Genomic DNA, 21625 nt, shown 5'->3' with positions numbered 1-21625 from the left:
AAAGATCCCTTCAGTACTTTCTGAGAAATAGCGGTAACAAACTTTATCTATCAAAATCCAAGATGGCGGCCTGTCGGCCATCTTGTTGACCGATTGGTCCCAAAATGCAATATGCACAACTAGACCCCTAGGGGAACCTACTTGTGAAATTTGAGAAGAATCCCTTCAGCACTTTCTGAGAAATAGCGGTAACAAACTTTATCTATCAAAATCCAAGATGGCAGCCTGTCGGCCATCTTGTTGACCGATTGGTCCCAAAATGCAATATGCACAACTAGACCCCTAGGGGAACCTACATGTGAAATTTGAGAAGAATCCCTTGAGTACTTTCTGAGAAATAGCGGTAACAAACTTTATCTATCAAAATCCAAGATGGCGGCCTGTCGGCCATCTTGTTGACCGATTGGTCCCAAAATGCAATATGCACAACTAGGGCCCTAGGGGAACCTACATGTGAAATTTGAGAAAGATCCCTTCAGTACTTTCTGAGAAATAGCGGTAACAAACTTTATCTATCAAAATCCAAGATGGCGGCCTGTCGGCCATCTTGTTGACCGATTGGTCCCAAAATGCAATATGCACAACTAGACCCCTAGAGGAACCTACTTGTGAAATTTGAGAAGAATCCCTTCAGTACTTTCTGAGAAATAGCGGTAACAAACTTTATCTATCAAAATCCAAGATGGCGGCCTGTCGGCCATCTTGTTGACCGATTGGTCCCAAAATGCAATATGCACAACTAGGGCCCTAGGGGAACCTACATGTGAAATTTGAGAAGAATCCCTTCAGCACTTTCTGAGAAATAGCGGTAACAAACTTTATCTATCAAAAATCCAAGATGGCGGCCTGTCGGCCATCTTGTTGACCGATTGCTCCCAAAATGCAATATGCACAACTACACCCCTAGGGGAACCTACATGTGAAATTTAAGAAGAATCCCTTTAGTACTTTCTGAGAAATAGCGGTAACAAACTTTATCTATCAAAATCCAAGATGGCGGCCTGTCGGCCATCTTGTGGACCGATTGGTCTCAAAATGCATTATATGCACAACTAGGGCCCTAGGGGAACCTACATGTGAAATTTGAGAAGAATCCCTTCAGCACTTTCTGAGAAATAGCGGTAACAAACTTTATCTATCAAAATCCAAGATGGCGGCCTGTCGGCCATCTTGTTGACCAATTGGTCCCAAAATGCAATATGCACAACTACACCCCTAGAGGAACCTACATGTGAAATTTGAGAAGAATCCCTTCAGCACTTTCTGAGAAATAGCGGTAACAAACTTTATCTATCAAAATCCAAGATGGCGGCGCCTGTCGGCCATCTTGTTGACCGATTGCTCCCAAAATGCACTATGCACAACTACACCCCTAGGGAACCTACATGTGAAATTTGAGAAGAATCCCTTTAGTACTTTCTGAGAATAGCGTAACAAACTTTATCTATCAAAATCCAAGATGGCGGCCTGTCAGCCATCTTGTTGACCAATTGGTCCCAAAATGCAATATGCACAACTACACCCCTAGGGGAACCTACATGTGAAATTTGAGAAGAATCCCTTCAGTACTTTCTGAGAAATAGCGGTAACAAACTTTATCTATCAAAATCCAAGATGGCGGCCTGTCGGCCATCTTGTTGACCGATTGGTCTCAAAATGCATTATGCACAACTAGGGCCCTAGGGGAACCTACATGTGAAATTTGAGAAGAATCCCTTCAGCACTTTCTGAGAAATAGCGGTAACAAACTTTATCTATCAAAATCCAAGATGGCGGCCTGTCGGCCATCTTGTTGACCGATTGGTCCCAAAATGCAATATGCACAACTACACCCCTAGGGGAACCTACATGTGAAATTTGAGAAAGATCCCTTGAGTACTTTCTGAGAAATAGCGGTAACAAACTTTATCTATCAAAATCCAAGATGGCGGCCTGTCGGCCATCTTGTTGACCGATTGGTCCCAAAATGCAATATGCACAACTAGACCCCTAGGGGAACCTACATGTGAAATTTGAGAAAGATCCCTTTGATACTTTCTGAGAAATAGCGGTAACAAACTTTATCTATCAAAATCCAAGATGGCGGCCTGTCGGCCATCTTGTAGACCGATTGGTCTCAAAATGCAATATGCACAACTAGACCCCTAGGGGAACCTACATGTGAAATTTGAGAAAATCCCTGATTACTTTCTGAGAAGAATCCCTTGAGTACTTTCTGAGAAATAGCGGTAACAAACTTTATCTATCAAAATCCAAGATGGCGGCCTGTCGGCCATCTTGTTGACCGATTGGTCCCAAAATGCAATATGCACAACTAGGGCCCTAGGGGAACCTACATGTGAAATTTGAGAAAGATCCCTTCAGTACTTTCTGAGAAATAGCGGTAACAAACTTTATCTATCAAAATAAAAGATGGCGGCCTGTCGGCCATCTTGTACACCGATTGGTCCCAAAATGCAATATGCACAACTAGACCCCTAGAGGAACCTACTACTGTGAAATTTGAGAAGAATCCCTTCAGTACTTTCTGAGAAATAGCGGTAACAAACTTTATCTATCAAAATCCAAGATGGCGGCCTGTCGGCCATCTTGTTGACCGATTGGTCCCAAAATGCAATATGCACAACTAGACCCCTAGGGGAACCTACATGTGAAATTTGAGAAGAATCCCTTCAGCACTTTCTGAGAAATAGCGGTAACAAACTTTATCTATCAAAATCCAAGATGGCGGCCTGTCGGCCATCTTGTTGACCGATTGGTCCCAAAATGCAATATGCACAACTAGACCCCTAGGGGAACCTACATGTGAAATTTGAGAAGAATCCCTTCAGTACTTTCTGAGAAATAGCTGTAACAAACTTTATCTATCAAAATCCAAGATGGCGGGCCTGTCGGCCATCTTGTTGGACCGATTGGTCCTCAAAATACATTATGCACAACTAGGGCCCTAGGGGAACCTACATGTGAAATTTGAGAAGAATCCCTTCAGCACTTTCTGAAGAAATAGCGGTAACAAACTTTATCTATCAAAATCCAAGATGGCGGCCTGTCGGCCATCTTGTTGACCGATTGGTCCCAAAATGCAATATGCACAACTAGGGCCCTAGGGGAACCTACATGTGAAATTTGAGAAGAATCCCTTCAGTACTTTCTGAGAAATAGCGGTAACAAACTTTATCTATCAAAATCCAAGATGGCGGCCTGTCGGCCATCTTGTTGACCGATTGGTCCCAAAATGCAATATGCACAACTAGGGCCCTAGGGGAACCTACATGTTGAAATTTGAGGCGGCCAACTAGATTCCCCTATTCAGCAACTTTCTGAGAAATATTGGTAACAAACCTTTATCTATCAAAATCCAAGATGGCGGCCTGTTGGCCATCTTGTTAGACCGATTGGTCTCAAAAATGCAATATGCACAACTAGACCCCTAGGGGAACCTACATGTGAAATTTGAGAAGAATCCCTTCAGTACTTTCTGAGAAATAGCGGTAACAAACTTTATCTATCAAAATCCAAGATGGCGGCCTGTCGGCCATCTTGTTGACCGATTGGTCCCAAAATGCAATATGCACAACTAGACCCCTAGGGGAACCTACATGTGAATTTTGAGAAGAATCCCTTCAAGTACTTTCTGAGAAATAGCGGTAAACAAACTTTATCTATCAAAATCCAAGATGGCGGCCTGTCGGCCATCTTGTTGACCGATTGGTCCAAAATGCAATATGCACAACTAGGGCACCCCTAGGGGAACCTACATGTGAAATTTGAGAAGAATCCCTTTGATACTTTCTGAGAAATAGCGGTAACAAACTTTATCTATCAAAATCCAAGATGGCGGCCTGTCGGCCATCTTGTTTGACACCGATTGGTCCCAAAATGCAATATGCACAACTCAGACCCCTAGGGGAACCTACATGTGAAATTTGAGAAGAATCCAAAATTTGAGAAAGATCCCTTCAGTACTTTCTGAGAAATAGCGGTAACAAAATTTATCTATCAAAATCCAAGATGGCGGCCTGTCGGCCATCTTGTTGACCGATTGGTCCCAAAATGCAATATGCACAACTAGACCCTAGGGGAACCTGCACAACAATTTGAGAAGAGATCCCTTCAGTACTTTCTGAGAGAAATAGCGGTAACAAACTTTATCTATCAAAATCCAAGATGGCGGCCTGTCGGCCATCTTGTTGACCGATTGGTCCCAAAATGCCAATATGCACAACTAGACCCCTAGGGGAACCTACATGTGAAATTTGAGAAGAATCCCTTCAGCACTTTCTGGAAATAGGGTAACAAACTTTATCTATCAAAATCCAAGATGGCGGCCTGTCGGCCATCTGTTTGTTCACCGATCGGTCTGAAAATGTGATATGCACAGCTAGACCCCAAGGGGAACCTGCACATGCAATTTGACACAGATCCCTTAAGTACTTTCTGAGAAATAGTGGTAACAAGCTTCAACTATCAAAATCAAAGATGGCAGCCTGTCGGCAATCTTGTTCACCAATCAGTCCGAAATTGTGATATGCACAGCTAGACCCTAAGGGGAACCTGCACATGCAATTTGACACAGATCCCTTAAGTACTTTCGGAGATAAAGTGGTAACAAACTTCAACTGTCAAAATCCAAGATGGTGGCCTGTCGGCCATCTTGTTCATTGATCAGTCCCAAAATGCAATATGCACAACTAGACCCCTAGGGGAACCTACATGTGAAATTTGAGAACAATCCCTTCGATACTTTCTGAGAAATAGCGGTAACAAACTTTATCAATCAAAATCCAAGATGGCGGCCTGTCGGCCATCTTGTTGACCGATTGGTCTCAAAATGCAATATGCACAACTAGGGCCTAGGGGAACCTACATGTGAAATTTGAGAACACAATCCCTTCAGTACTTTTGAGAAATAGCATTGTAACAAACTTTATCTATCAAATCAAACGATGGCAGCCTGTCGGCAATCTTGTTCACCGATCAGTCCGAAAAATGTGATATGCACAGCTAGACCCCTAAGGGGAACCTGCACATGCAATTTGACACAGATCCCTTAAGTACTTTCGGAGATAAAGTGGTAACAAACTTCAAACATGTCAAAATCCAAGATGGTGGCCTGTCGGCCATCTTGTTCAATTGATCAGTCCCAAAATGCAATATGCACAAACTAGACCCCTAGGGGATACCTACATCGTGAAATTTGAGAAACGATCCACTTCAGTACTTCTGAAGAAATTAGCGGGTAACAAACTTTATCTATCAAAATCCAAGATGGCGGCCTGTCGGCCATCTTGTTGACCGATTGGTCCCAAAATGCAATATGCACAACTAGACCCCTAGGGAACCTACATGTGAAATTTGAGAAAGATCCCTTCAGTACTTTCTGAGAAATAGCGGTAACAAACTTTATCTATCAAAATCCAAGATGGCGGCCTGTCGGCCATCTTGTTGACCGATTGGTCCCAAAATGCAATATGCACAACTAGACCCCTAGGGGAACCTACATGTGAAATTTGAGAAGAATCCCTTCAGTACTTTCTGAGAAATAGCGGTAACAAACTTTATCTATCAAAATCCAAGATGGCGGCCTGTCGGCCATCTTGTTGACCGATTGGTCCCAAAATGCAATATGCACAACTAGACCCCTAGGGGAACCTACATGTGAAATTTGAGAAGAATCCCTTCAGTACTTTCTGAGAAATAGCGGTAACAAACTTTATCTATCAAAATCCAAGATGGCGGCCTGTCGGCCATCTTGTTGACCGATTGGTCCCAAAATGCAATATGCACAACTAGGCCTAGGGGAACCTACATGTGAAATTTGAGAAGAATCCCTTCAGTACTTTCTGAGAAATAGCGGTAACAAACTTTATCTATCAAAATCCAAGATGGCGGCCTGTCGGCCATCTTGTTGACCGATTGGTCCCAAAATGCAATATGCACAACTAGACCCCTAGGGAACCTACATTGTGAAATTTGAGAAGAATCCCTTCAGTACTTTCTGAGAAATAGCGGTAACAAACTTTATCTATCAAAATCCAAGATGGCGGCCTGTCGGCCATCTTGTTGACCGATTGGTCTCAAAATGCATTATGCACAACTAGGGCCCTAGGGGAACCTACATGTGAAATTTGAGAAGAATCCCTTCAGCACTTTCTGAGAAATAGCGGTAACAAACTTTATCTATCAAAATCCAAGATGGCCGCCTGTCGGCCATCTTGTTGACCGATTGGTCCCAAAATGCAATATGCACAACTACACCCCTAGGGGAACCTACATGTGAAATTTGAGAAAAGATCCCTTGAGTACTTTCTGAGAAGTAGCGGTAACAAGAATTGTAAACGGACGGAAGGATGGGACGGACGGACTGAAGGACGGACGGAAGGACGGACCACGGACGAAAAGCGATTTGAATAGCCCACCATCTGATGATGGTGGGCTAAAAATGTCCTCAAAATAGTGTTGATAGTGTAGGTCATTTCTGTGTTGTCTTTATACATGTGATGTGTAGCTATAACTAAAGTTTACTATACCTGTAGAACTTAAGTGCCACTTCCAGCTGATCTGTATAGAAATGATGTGTAGCTATAACTTAAGTTTACTATACCTGTAGAATTTAAGTGCCACTTCCGGCTGATCTGTATAGAAGTGATGTGTAGCTATACACGCTATAGCTTCTACATGCATGCTGTCATAATTCAACACATCCTTGTAGAACTTCACTGCATTGTCCATGTCATTCATGCCCTAAAATCAAAACAACAATACTTTATACCTGGGTAATCTCTTAGTAGAAATTGAAGGTTGAAGGGGACTTTCTGCATAGCTCAATTATGATGCTACTAACTGTTTTATAGAAAATAATATTTCTTAAACATAAATAATTGCTACAAGCATCATAATTTCATTCTCTTGAATTGTCCTCTTTCCATCTTTAAGCTGGTTTGCAGAAGACTCCCCTGAATACTTGGCATACCATAGCAATTCTACTGTTCAATCTAAAGAAATTTATACCCAAATATTTCTAGGAGAAATTGAGTTGATACATAGATTCAGAACTCAGCACTTTTATTAACATTTTGTGAATTCTTTAAACAAGTTTATGACTCAAATTTTAAGTTCACCATGCATTGTGACAAAAGTCCTATTATTTGAATGACAAATATTTCCAAATCAGCTTGATTATTTTAATATTTTGTACATTACATTTTAAGAAAATCCGTTGTTGGTTAGTCTATAGTGATTATGTTATTAAGGTTATTCCCAGATTACATAAAGATATAGCTTATACAAAGGAATCTGATGTAAATAAATACCTCATAGATTCTAGCAATTCCTGACAGTAGAGTTGTCTCCCCCTGAAACTTTTCCAGCCCCTGTTTGAAGATGTCTATTGCAGTAAGAGGCTGGTCCAGCCTGACATATACCTTACACAGGTATAGGTAGATGTCTATTATGTCCTGTTGCTTCTGGGCTGACTTCAACTGCTTCTCAGCATCTCTGTACATACCCAGCCTATCACAAAAAAAGTTTACATAAATATATATGATACCAACTTCAAGTCAAGTATTTATGATACATGTATATCCAAACTGACAATAATTAACTCCTGAATACATTTTTGTTTTATTTCCTATTGTAACAGACTGAGGTCATTTAAGAATGTGAAATGTTTTGATGTGAAGGAACCTGATATCAAGTTCCCAGAGAAAGGTTACCAAACTAAGGCCATACCAAAGCCAATTCTCTTCCTACTACATGTATATAATGATGAGGTCAATACTGAGCAGAGAACAAAATGGTTTATTCTGTTTTGTGTTCTTTAAGTGGGAATTTTTAGTATCAAATGCAATACAATAAATTGCCTGTTCATTTTTTAATGACATTTTTAAACTCACCAGTCCTAAATAAACACATGACAAGATGTGGCTTTGTTTCTCATGTCTCTAATTTAAGAGATATAATGATTGTGATTAAATTGATTTTAATGGAAAATGTGGAGACAGTTCTTACTATAAAGTTGCTATATCTGTACATCTTACATCATTGTACAAAATAAATCATATTATTTATAACAAAACTATAATTAGAATATGGAGTCAAGATTTAATTACAAGTGGAAGATATTTTAGCAAGTTCAAGTTTATGGCACTTGTTGTTTTAGTAAGTGACATAAAATATGAAATTTGGGGCCAGTTTCTACTGACCTGTAGTAACATTTGGCCAGCTGGACTTTCCACCACCAATCTTTGTACTGACAGGATTCTGTAGCAAGGGCAGCTAACTCTAATGCCTGTAAAGAACCAGAGAAACAAATAACAATTTATCTTTGATTATTAAAACAGTGAAATTGTTAATTTTACAAAATATACAAGACAAGGTAAATCAAATGATATCAATCACATGCGTAATTTTGTTAGTGAGCAAGAATCTTGGAGAGAACCAAATTCCTTTTCATCTTTTATAAGGGACTGAACAATAACTAAAAGGTGTCATCAAGTCATGTGATTTTGTGCTCTGATCTTTTTCAAAATTTTGTGCTCTGATCTTTTTCAAAAGTATTCAATATGAAATTGCTGCAACACAAATATTCAAAAGTATTGATTTATAATGACATCATTCATTAAAACATCAAAATTTACACTTACATTTCTAACATCATTTTCATGATGGAATATATATTCAAACAAGGCCTTGGCTAAATTTTGACGAGCAGCATACTTAGCAAAATTGAGTCGTGCCAAGTTAATAAAAGGCCCATCTGGCGTTGACAACATGGATGCCTGTAAAACACAACGAAAGGATTGCTGAGCAAAATTAAACAAAAAGAAATCAATATCTTTTCCTATGCATGTTCTATATCGCAATACAAAATTATCTCAAATTACTGATTTCAGTTCTTGTTTACATGTATTGCAATACTAATTACAATGTAACAGGTAAAAATAGTTTACTACTTTCAATTGATTATATAGGTAAGTTATTTATCTTCATTAAAACCTCATTTAAAGTCCGCAGGATCAAAATAAAACTTCAAATTATCTGAACATTCAATTGAAGTGTACTTAATAATATATAGTTAATTTTTTAGAAAGGTTTTTTTATCAAGAAACAGCAGGTAAGCATATAGATTTATTTATATAAAACAATATAACCGTACTGAACTTGGACATTCAATATTGCTAATTTATTTTATATTTTAAATGACTCACGGTTCCGAGTCTGACATATCTGCCTGAAGCACTAGTGACTGGACGTGCAGTGTGGGCTGTCCGAGGTGTCCGAATTGCCTGCTCCATGGTGCCAGGTCGCCCACCCTGAGTTCCTGGTCGGACAAATCCTGAGACAGGCCGACCAGACTGAGATGTGGGTCTGTCAACACAAAGAACATAATAAGATAGGAGGTACACTCTTAAGCATGCTTAAACAAACTTAATAACATAACCTCTTTAACTCTTTCCATACTTTGTAGTATTCTTTCTGGATTCCGTACTGAGAGTAGTTATTATATATATATAATAAAGTGTAACCCCCCCCCCAGTTTTTGTGAAAATGCCGGACAAAATGTCCAGATGTTGTGTGCTAATTCATTTAATTTAAACATGTAAAGGTTAGTGCAATCAATTATTATTCATATTATCATTCTTAGTAATATTCTTATAAATTATTTAAAACCTATATCAAGATTTTATTTTGATTTTGCAATCTGGAGCGAAGGTGCAATAAATTGCCATTTTGTGTATGATGATAACTTCTGTTTGATTTATCTTGTTCCTCGGTCTTAAAACGCTATACATTGTAATAATACATATTTATTTAGCATCCAGAAAGTTTATTGTGAACTTGAAATACTTTTCATATATCACTGTTTTGAAAATTTGAACATTATAGGAAATTTATTGTAAAGAAAGAATGTCAATATCGTGTGTCGACTATTGTCAAGTATTGTGAATGTTTCTATTCTGTAAATTATCTTTTAGATATTTCACCTGACACCAGGACTTGGTGCTCCCACTCCAGTCCCTGGAACCTTCAATGACGTCCCTGGGCGAGATACTTGAGCAATAGTGTTGTCATCCATCAACATTTCTGCTATCCCTTCTTCATCAACATCAACTTCATCAACATAAACTTGAGCTGTAAGAGCTCTTGTTTTCAGTGTCCAGGATGCCTGTTAAACATTACCTCACACCAATAAATTTCATAAGAACTTGAAAATTTTAATTGCTTGTCCATAATACTGCATATAGAATCTTATATAATCTACTGTCCTCTATGATAAACAGCTGTATAAATTATCATTTCCACCAATGTAACATAATTAATTTGCTTCACTACCAGATTCTCCTGTGAAGTTTCTGGTTTTAAAATCTTTTTAGTTTAAACTAGTTTGCTTAAAATACAAAAGTAATTCACACCATCTCTTTTACTATTTTTCAATTAAAATTAACACTTAACAAGAGGCCCATGGGCCTTAACGGTCACCTGAGTTAGAATACATAATGAAACAAATAATGAAACAAATTAAAGACATATAAACACTATATGCTGGGCCTTGAAGTTGGTCAGTGATTTATAAATTTGACCTTTTTAGACTATGAAGAGTATTTGCTTCCATCAAACCTGTGAACTTAGAGGTATTTTTTGAAATTTTAATCAATTTGACCCTGTTTGGTCCTGCCCCTCTTGTCCCCCAGGGGGTCATCGAGGACGGATATGGATGTTAAAATGCTATATCTTAGGCTAATAATTCTAATCAAGTTTGACTAATTCCCTACGAAAATTGGGCAAATAATGTTCACAAATATGTTTTCCCTATATAAACTAAAGTAAACTTGACCCCTCCCCAGGGGGTAACGTGAGACCCCAAGATCATATAATTCACAGTTTTTATAAAACACCTGAAGACCTTTCCATCTATAATTATTTTATTCTACTATATCCAAAATTTTAGAAGATTTTTGAAGTTTTAGCCTATTTGACCCTTTTTAGCCCCCTTCCTGCCCCCAGGGGGTCGGCCAGGACCAATGTGGATATGATATTAAAATGCTATCTCAGGCTAATAATTCTAACCAAGTTTGACTCATTTCCTATGAAAATTGAGCAAAAAATGCTCATTAATGTGTTTTTCCTATATAAACTATAGTAAACTTTACCCCCTCTCCAAGGGGAAACAGGAGACCCCAGGGTCATATAATTTACAATTTTTATAAACAAACTTTAAGACCTTTTCATATCTATAAAGTGTATTTGATTATACTATTTCCAGAATTTTAAAAGAATATTTTTGAAGTTTTAGCCTATTTGACCTTTTTTGGCCCCGCCCCTCTGCCCCCAGGGGGTCGGCCTAGACCAATATGGATATGATATTAAAATGCTATCTCAGGCTAATTATTCTAACCAAGTTTGACTCGTTTCCAATGAAAATTGAGCAAAAAATGCTCATAAATGTAAACTATAGTAAACTTGACCCTCTCCCCAGGGGGAAACGTGAGACCCCAGGGTCATATAATTCACAATTTTTGTAAAGGACCTTAAGACCTTTCTATTTATGAAAAGTATTTGTTTCTACCATTTCCAGAATTTCAGAAGAAGATTTTTGAAGTTTTAGCCTATTTGACCCTTTTTTAGCCCCGCCCTCTGTTCCCAGGGGGTCGGCCAGAACCAATGTGGATATGATATTAAAATGCTATCTCAGGCTAATAATTCTAACCAAGTTTGACTCGTTTCCAATGAAAATTGAGCAAAAAATGCTAAAAATGTGTTTTCCCTATATAAACTATAGTAAACTTGACCCCCTCCCCAGGGGGAAACTAGAGACCCCAGGGTCATATAATTCACAATTTTTGTAAAGGACCTTAAGACCTTTCTATTTATTTGAAAAGTATTTGATTCTACCATATCCAGAATTTCAGAAGAAGATTTTTGAAGTTTTAGCCTATTTGACCCCGCCCCTAAGGCTCCTGGGGGTCAGTTATAGAAAATTTGTTAATAGGATTAAATGGCCATCTCATACTGATAATTCTGACAACATTTGACTCATTTCCTATTACAAATGACCAAATAATGCGCAAAAATGTGTTTTCTCAATATAAAGTATAGTAAATTTAACCCCCTCCCCAGGGGGAAACTAGAGACCCCAGGGTCATATAATTCACAATTTTTGTAAAGGACCTTAAGACCTTTCTATCTATGAAGATTATTTGATTCTACCACATCTTTGAGTAGAGAAGAAGATTTTTGAAATTTTACTCAATTTTACCCCTTTTGGCACCTCCCACAGCCCCCTGGGGGGTAGGGACCATATCATTCACAATTTTGATTGGCCTTATGCCTTAGAAGGTTTGTGCAAAATTTCATTGAAATTGCTTCAGCTGTTTTGGAGAAGAAGTCGAAAATGTAAATTGTTTACGGACATACGACGGACGACGCACGACAGACGACGCACGACGACGGACAAAAGGCGATTAGAATAGGTCACTTGAGACTTCGTCTCAGGTGACCTAAAAATATTGTTTTCATCTTCATTTTATGCATTCGGAGCTCATGCAGTAGCTAGATTTCATCTTAAAAGGTAAAAAGGGAAATGGGTTTTGCATATAGCTATGATCAATGAAATCCCATTCTATAGAAATTATTCTTTAACGAAAACATAGGTTATTACATTGTCTGATTTAGAGTGCGACTATCTGAATGCCACATCATGCTGCTCAAAGCTTAACAAGGTACACATATAATGCCTGATTTTCGAAAAACTAGGTAAAGTTGCTTATTTTCGTGCTTTCAAAAATCATACAAATAACATCAATCGGGGAAAACTGATCCCACCAAACCATGATATAATGTTTAAACTTTGTGTTGATGCAAAAGTATCATGTTTAAAAGAATACACTTAAAAGTAGTTAGCCAAGGCAAAATGCCTATAAGCTGGACTGGTCCCTCTGCCTGTCAACAAAGACAAAGAAGGAGTTTCCAAACACTATGTATATATGTTTCTGTTTTAAAGAATACACTTAAAAGTAGTTAGCCAAGGGAAAATGCCTGTAAACCGGAGGTCACTCTGCCTGTCAACAAAGACAAAGAAGGAGTTTCCAATCTCTATGCACATATATGTTTCTGATATACAGTACAGTATAAATAGATATATATATATATACATATGCCATTCTAAGATGACTACATGCTTAAACCATAATGGATCATCGTACAAACAGTCAAATAAACTAAAAGTCGACTAGTAAAATTATAAATGCTGTATGAAATGGACATAGTCTACTGACAAACCAATGGCAATGGATGAAATGTGCACCAACAGTCAGTGGATTATGCTAGTTATCAAAACTCGTAAAAATCCATTTTCGGTCATTTTACCTGGTCATATGGATTCTTTTCTAAAAGCTGAGAACATAATTCGACACATTCTTGGTATTTCCGTCTTCTAAAATAACTGTAAGCAAGAAAAAGGGGATCCATCTCCGAAAATGTTCAAGAATGTTGTGGAGTTGTCAACCTATTTGAAGAACGGTACAAAGGGAAGTAATCGTTGACGCAGGTACGCGAAGCGGTGTTAGGTCAAAATCTTTCTAAAATTCATTGTGGTCATATTTTGAAAAAATAGTAACTCATTAAAATGTTGTACATGTAGTAAATTCTAAATAATACTTTTACGAACTGATACTAAATCGACCTAATATTGGCGCCGTATATAAGATAAATGTATAGCGTTTGTGGTACTAAGATAAATGTATAGCGTTTGTGGTACTAATTGAATGAGGTATCCAAATTGTGTTGACACACAGTGGAAAACGTGAGGCGTTAGGAAGCAACTCGAAAGCGATGGGGCTAGATTCATTGCTTTTCATCTTCTCTGTGATCGACGAAGGAGCACTGCTCTTTCTCGTGGTGTATTTTGTATCCTTCAAGAAACAATATCACTTTATATAAATATGTTGTTAGTAACATTCCCACTAGGCCTATTACAAACTTCATACAGGTAACACCGGTCTAACGTTAAGGGTTCGGAAAAAGTTGGTCATGTGAACATTTTTCTGAAAGATATGTAGACAATGATTTCATATGTATATTCACTTTTATCCGTATTCACTACTCATTTTAATGAAAGGTGTTATTTATTGACAATATAATTTGGTACATAATACAATTGGTTGTATGCCTAACTGACTAAATGTAGTTTGTCTTTGGTGACAACTTCTGTAATTTAATTATGAGTTTCATTTTCAAAGAAAATCTATCAATAAAATACAAAGAAATAAAAGTTGATTTTATATTAATCACTGACAGAATAAAATATAGTTTCTCATACTAGGTAGATTTAATAAAATTACAGAAAAAAGTATTCCAATCACAATAATTATCTAAGTCGGACCTCATGCAGTAGCTAGATTTCATCTTAAAAGGTAAAAAGGGAAATGGGTTTTGCATATAGCTATAATCAATGAAATCCCATTCTATAGAAATTATTCCTTAACGAAAACATAGGTTATTACATTGTCTGATTTAGAGTGTGACTATCTGAATGCCACATCATGCTGCTCAAAGCTTAACAAGGTACACATATACATATCATTCAAACATACAAAAGCCTAAATTATGAATGTTTTTCCTCAATATTATTTGTTTACCATTTATCATGTAGATATAACAAACATTCTGAACAAACTATTAATAATTATTGTTAATATTTTAAAATTTCTTATAACAAATTTTATAATTCATATTCTCTCTCCAGTGGGTGTTACCAGAACTAGTAGCCCAGTGTGTACTTGCCTTTTTCCTGCTGGTGACAGGTCACTGGATCTTATTCCTAATGTACGCACCTGTTACAGCATGGATGGTGTTTAAGTAAGTGACTGTATCAACAAAATATATTACCAGAATGGACCCTGGTATTTGTATATAAAAGAAAACAAAACAACCAGACAGAAAGGATATCTTGAAAACTTTAGAGAGATAATTTCAATAATTGAGTTATCTTTCCAGTTGTACATGTACCTAATAGGCTAGTACTAGTTTGGTTTGGTTTACTTTTTCTTTTACATTTTTAATATTGCTTTTAGATTTCCAATTATGTGTTGCAACTTTGAAACCCACACGAGCAGTTCCCAGATACTCATTATTACTGACTGTAGGTTGATGGTTCTCCTCTATTAAAGTACTGTGGCTTTTTTCCACCTTGTAAACCTGACATGTACTTAATGAGAGTACTCGGTATATAATCTTGGCTGTTAATAGGACTTTAAACAAAATGAGTTCTAACCATGAACCCTTTGTTGAACATCTCCAAACTTAACATATTACCAACCCCATCTAGTCTGTTACAAAGCTTAAGGATCGACTGTCAGGTTTAGGAGGTGGAGGAAAGTCAGAGTACCTGAATGATATAACCAACAATTGCCCTGTGTGGGTTTCTTACTTACAATACAGAGCTGGGTGGTTGGTACCAGCAGTAATTAGTCTGGACACCTTATTTGATGGCCAATATATATGAATTTCATGTAATATTTCATTCTTTAAGTCAGGATATTGAACTGGTCATCTGAATTAAATTTCATAATTAAAGCATTGTATTGCATTCAGTTGGCATTTATGGGAGTATGAATGCTAACTGGACAGCGACAAACTTAATGAAACACACCAGCGCTTCATGTTGACTGCCGCTGTCCAGTTGGCATTAATATTCCCATAATTGCCAACTGAATGCAGTTCAATGATTTTATTTACATTTAAAAACAATAATGATTTTATGATGAATTCTCAAGTGGTTTTGCATCTATAGTGAATGAGAGAAAAAAATTTTACTCATCAAAGATGGAACAGCCATTTGAATAGCCATCTTCCATAATCGCTAGCACGACAAATGTGATGTCACAATGATAATGATGTCATAATACGCAGTTCATAGACTGATGAGTGCCAACTGCGCTTGTTAAGGCTGTATAGTGAGGCTGCAGTTAAAATGTAAATATTTATATTTGCACAGATTTTATTTACCATGCGTCTTAATTGATATGTTTTCTGCTCATTCAGATTTGTGACAAAGCCATCAGGAAATATAGGTCTCTATGACCCTACAGAGATACACAATAGACACCAGCTGAAAACATACCTAAAAGAAAACCTCATCAAATTGGGCTCACACCTTATCTTCTTTTTTGTTTTCCTGTATTGGTAAGTTTTCATTTTAGACTAACAACACTGTGTACATCATGCATATATATATGTATTATGAAAATGGGTAATAGGTGCTAGCTATAGAGTACTGCTACTTTTTAACAGAATTCACTGCTATTAGTTTGGGTATGGAAGAAGCTAGGATTCTTTAAAAAGAATAAATCTTGGACAGAATAATGATAATATAATCAAATAATACAACCAATGATGATGATTAGTATGTTGCTGTCAAAGTGATGCACTTGCCTTCTAATGCATGATATTTATTCTTATGTTGCACAAGTGATGGAGCACATGCATTTTAATATGCTATAAAATACTTGAAAACCACCGTTAATTTTGCATTGTTTTATAGTATTGTGTATAAAGTTTATGATTTGATATGTTGTGTCAACTCATCAGACCTGTCAGTATACTAAAAGCTTTAACAATGTATATAGTTTATACCAGATCTAGATTAGTTTGATGACTAAACCAGATATTTATTACTAGAAAAAACAACTACACATTGTCGAACCTCATTATCTTAAAGTCAACAGAAATGTGATGGTCAAGTGGGTCGAATGATCCTAGAACTGTAAACTAACTTTCTTTTGCATGAGATACCTTCATGAGTTTTGTGTTCAAACTGAATGCGTTAAAATTTGACCCTGTTATACTTATAGTTGTATCAATTCAATTAAGTCTTAGGTCTGCAAAAGTTAATCCCCGTAAATTTAACTTTTATTAGATCTTTAAATATGATATAATGAAGTTTGGCAGCTGTGAATAAAAGTTGGTTTGCAGTACCAGGTATTCAAGTTTCAAAAGTTATGTGTGATAATTGACTGAAGCAAACTTAAGGATGTTCCACCGCCGACAGAGCATAAATGATGCTCATCATTTGAACAACAATTGGTGTTTAATCGTGTATATGTATGTCTAATTATTACAAAAAAATAATATATAATACATATAATTTTTTTTGCTTTTGGTGCATGCACAATCAGTACTTTATTCCATATAGGATAGAGTGCCAGGGATTTTTTTCGGGACGCAATTAATTATTTTCTACATTTTAAACTTGAAGTAAAATTAGAAGCTCAAACTTTAAAATGGTGGTGATGGTGTAAAGTACTTAAGTAACTTTTGCAACTGAAGAAAATTACTAAATCGTCTGCTCCTGTTTTTGATAGTGAAAAATACCATTTGTCATTGGTGGAGCATCTTTAAGGAAACATTTGGAATTTAACAAGATCTATACCCTGGTTATATCAGCCATTTCCAGATAATGAGGTTCAGGTATATGTTATATATACGAACACTAACTTCACATTTCAGTAAATGATAAAATTATAGCCATATTCTATGTTTAACACTTAGCGGTATTGACTGAGTGTTTGTTTCACTTACAGGATGATATACTCCTTGATTAAAGGACTTTGATGACTGACAGATCATGATGTACGTACCTTTGTAACTTCCTGTGCACCTCTGCATGTTGCCATGGTGATGACGTGATTTACATTTACAGGATGATCATCAGTCTCTTGACCAACGAGGTTACGGGAGCGTTTGGTTCACAGGCTGGTATCCTGGCCAATATGCCAGACGTACAGAGTGCACAGGAGGTTATGGATATCATTGACGAATGACAGTAGATGATAATTTGATCAGAGAATAGAGCTACAGAGATCAAATATCATTTGTGTCGGCGTGTGTGTCATCACAACCTGAAATCCTGAAGAGAACCACAGAATAAAAGTGTATAAAAGTCCTAAAAGTAACAAATGAAGAATGTTTTCATTGAAACCTGTGATTTCTGACATCAAGAGAGATTGTATCTTCTGGCACAAAAGTGACGTCAAGGGACTCAACAGAAACTTTGTATGTTAGATTTATTGGAACAAAATTGTAAAAGTAATCAGCCATTTCACTTTTGAATGTTAATAGAGAAATTGTAATTGATTATGCCACTCTTTTCCTTAATTAAGTATTGTAAATTTCCTCAAGGTCTGATGTCAGACATTTCTGATTTCGTGGCATTTTTGTTATATGTGTGTATCTGATGCATATGATTTATTTTGGTGCAATTTTATCACTCATTTTAAATTGAGGGACCGTTAATACTGTTATGTATGGAATATACTTTGTTAGTGTTATTATTGTTGAATTGATGGATGTTTATACTGCTAATGATGAGGCCTAGTGATCTTGGTATGTTCGATTTTGGTGAGTTGTCAGTCCCTAATGTATATACAGATTTAGTCCTATGTGAAGTTGTGTGTGGTAACAGAAGGAATGACTGATATATGAACCAGGTGTGTCACAGCATTGTAACGATCAAGTTATAATGTAGAACCTGAGTATGAATTAGGTACCTTAAAAGGAGAACTGAACAGGGTCAATCACTGACCAGGGCCGTTTTTTTATTTGATTGGTTGGACCTAGTTGTTCGTTTATGAATTAAAGACGGACCTGGTAATTTATATTGTTTTCAGGCGAGCCTTGACAAAGCCCTGACAGGCATGTAGCAAAAACTTAAGGATTTATACTTTAACAAACAGTCGAACTTGTTGTTTCGAATAAAAGATAATAGCCCAGATAACACATAAGACTAGATGACTAAAAGTTTCAGGTTCTTGTTCCAATCTGGTCTCTATGTTTGCTCATTACACAAAATGTTTTAAATTGTAGCAAAATGTACAAATATACTGCAAATTATTCTAATTTGTTTTTGTTTCTAATTGGAAATACAATGCTTTCCTGCTGAATTGTATGATATTTTACAGGATTAAACTTAACAAGAATAATTTGGTGTCAACAAAGGGCAAGGATCAGGTCCAATATGATCCAATATGGCTTCATATCAGCCTGATTAGAGAGAAGGGTCCCAACAGTTCATAGGACTGTGGAAATACAAAAAGTCAAAATGGACTGTGAAGCTTAAGGAAATATCTTTTCAGGAATGTTCTAGAGCTTCTAGACTCATCAAGTTTTTTCATCACTATAGGATAACATGAAATCACTTTAAATATCCAAATATTAGTGTTCAGAAAGTCCCAAAAATGTACCTTATACATGTAATTACATGATGTCAATACTAGCTATTACTTTATACAGACATTATTGAATCATCAAAGAACTTCTATAGTAATAAAGATATTCAAATAGTTTATGCAAGTTAAACTTGTAGTTATTTTACTCACTGATATATAACAGATCTACCATGCACTAATTGTATTTTAACTGCCGGGAAAGTCATGAGGATATTACACCTTTAAAATGAAACAATTACATTTTTTACTCATACATTTTAATGAGAAAAACTTCTATGCAAATACCTGTATTTACCTGTGATGTTATAAAGTCATTGTTGCTCTCCATGTAAACAATGTTGTCTGGTTATGTTTTCCAAGATGAACAAAACAAGCAAGCTATAGTAGAATTTGCCCTTATATAGCTGATGCACTTGTATTGTTTTCTGTTTTGTTTATTTGTCACAAAGCAATGCATTTTGATAAGATAGTTTTGCTGTCTCGACCACCTTTGTCCATACACAGTAATTTGAGGTATGCCTGTAGTAGTTGTTTGAATTAAAATTGCCTGAATCAAACCTGGCCTTGCTTTGGTGTGTCAATGAAAAAGTGTCCACTTTTAAGCAAAGAATGTGAAAAGTACCTGGTAAAACACAATATCTGGTATGTTGTTATACTGTACAGCCTGTTGTTTTTGTGGGGATATTTTTACGATCTCAAAGCACAGCGCTATGATTGCAAAAATTTATCAGATCATATAAACACTTAAAGCCGGATCATGAAAATTTAATGTTTCCCATTTCTTCAAATTTAAATTTTGACTAGCACAAAAATCCGGTAAGTGGTTTATATACAGTAGTATAAGCAAGTTTAATGATAAAAGAGCAGTGATATCACAAACATATCACGAAAAGTTGATGGAGTGAAACAAGAGTCACATAAATCTGATACCAAATCAACTCATCTTGTTATAAGCATTGATTAATTGCTTTTGTTACTGGTAATTATACCACTTCACAGTACCCATGTTATATTTATATGTATGTATGGTGTCATATCTATGTATGGTGTATATTAAATTAAACGTTATACATTCATATCAATTTATAAAATTGAATTATTCCTCTTACCTTTGCAGTGTTACTGAGATTATAGAGCTTTATTTCTACCTTATAGCAGACTGCTTCCGTAGGTTAGAATCCCTGTTGAGGACTAGCATTGCCTAAACCCATTCACCCCAGAAGGCACATTTGAACTCTTCTAATTAAAGGACTGGAATAGGTCATTATGATTTTAAGGGGTGAATGAGTTAATCTTTTATTTCCCACAGAGCTTGACATTCCTTGACATTTTCCTCATCCTTGAGATGGTTACAAGTGGTGGACCCATGTGATTTGGTGATGTTCGGTTAAAAAAAAAAGTTTTATTGATTAAACATTTCTGATGCATAATGCTGCATTACAAATGTATTTTATTTCTGACGAAATCTTGGATGATTATTATCAAATTAGATTATTTCGTAAATCAAATTTACTTATTATTTCTTTGATCACTTCTCAACGATGTGTAAGAGAAAAATATATCAAATCATATCATTCCAGGAAAACCCCGGCTATGTTGTATTAAAAGTACTGGGGTTCATATCTTAACTGAAACAACTTATAGTTTTAGAAATGTTTGATAAATTTGAGGAGTCCCGATAAGTACACGATTAACCTTATATGGTAACCCTTTTTCCTAGGTTGATATGAAATGTTTATGAGGATTTAATTTGCATTACTTCAAACTTTAACCAAAACCGGATGAAAATTGACCATGATTTTGTTATAAATTTGCTGTCAATTTTAAGGTTCATAATATATTTTTGTATGTCACAATTTTTTGTAAATTAAGTGATACTGTAAAATTTTGTGGTCCATATATAAAAGCATTTGATTTGTGTCTGGTCATGATGATGGAGGAAGTGTTAACTTTTGCTAATACATGTATTGAATTATAATTTCTTCATTCTTTTATACTTATACAGTCTTTGAAAAGAAACTTGCTTCAGTAATTTCAATAGTGTACAAAAATGCATGGTAATGTTGAACTGTGAATAAACCAACCCCACGTTTGTCAAACAAACGTGCCATTGTTCTGTGTGTTTGCTGCCTTGATCTCACATTCTTGGGGAAATGACAACTGTTAATCTCTTTATCATTTACTAATAAAATATGTAAATAAAGCATATGTCTTTGAACTTTTTACCTCGATCAATATCAAACCGTCCATTCATACATATTTAAAAGAAGCGGAGAAAATGTAGTGACTAGACCAGGATTTGAACACAGGATCTCCAAACACTAGCTGATTGTTCTACCGATTGAGCTGTATGGTTACCGAAGATCGACCCAGTCCAATCCTGCTTCCAATTTTTCCTC

The 21625-nt window shown here is 36.3% G+C and overlaps 2 protein-coding genes across 3 annotated transcripts in view; one reads left to right on the top strand and one right to left on the bottom strand.

Moving 5' to 3' along the window:
* The window catches only part of LOC138318361 (tetratricopeptide repeat protein 8-like), a 47593-nt gene extending 34074 nt beyond the window's left edge, over positions 1–13519 (bottom strand). Inside the window, exons 1-7 of the mRNA XM_069260656.1 lie at positions 13369–13519; positions 9987–10168; positions 9210–9369; positions 8646–8780; positions 8205–8290; positions 7314–7512; positions 6605–6744 (exon numbers count right to left, since the gene is read on the bottom strand). Of these exons, the coding sequence (XP_069116757.1) occupies positions 6605–6744; positions 7314–7512; positions 8205–8290; positions 8646–8780; positions 9210–9369; positions 9987–10168; positions 13369–13470 (1004 nt within the window). The 5' untranslated portion in view covers positions 13471–13519. The remainder of the gene's footprint in view (positions 1–6604; positions 6745–7313; positions 7513–8204; positions 8291–8645; positions 8781–9209; positions 9370–9986; positions 10169–13368) is intronic.
* Positions 13520–13780: 261 nt separating this feature from the next.
* Positions 13781–21430, top strand: LOC138318358 (protein cornichon homolog 4-like). 2 transcript variants are annotated; one of them, XM_069260651.1, is made up of 5 exons: positions 13781–13908; positions 14497–14565; positions 14747–14859; positions 16045–16185; positions 17702–21430. In XM_069260651.1, exons 1-5 carry the CDS (start codon positions 13834–13836, stop codon positions 17820–17822), a joined length of 519 nt encoding a protein of 172 aa, XP_069116752.1. In that variant the 5' UTR covers positions 13781–13833; the 3' UTR covers positions 17823–21430. The 2 variants fall into 2 exon arrangements, with proteins under 2 accessions (XP_069116752.1, XP_069116753.1); XM_069260652.1 differs by having other exon boundaries at positions 17583–21430.
* Positions 21431–21625: the final 195 nt, after the last annotated feature.

The sequence above is a fragment of the Argopecten irradians genome, chromosome 3 (genome assembly GCF_041381155.1).
Source record: "Argopecten irradians isolate NY chromosome 3, Ai_NY, whole genome shotgun sequence".
Taxonomy (NCBI): domain Eukaryota; kingdom Metazoa; phylum Mollusca; class Bivalvia; order Pectinida; family Pectinidae; genus Argopecten; species Argopecten irradians.
Note: the sequence above shows the minus strand (reverse complement) of the source record. Positions and strands in the feature narration are given on the sequence as shown.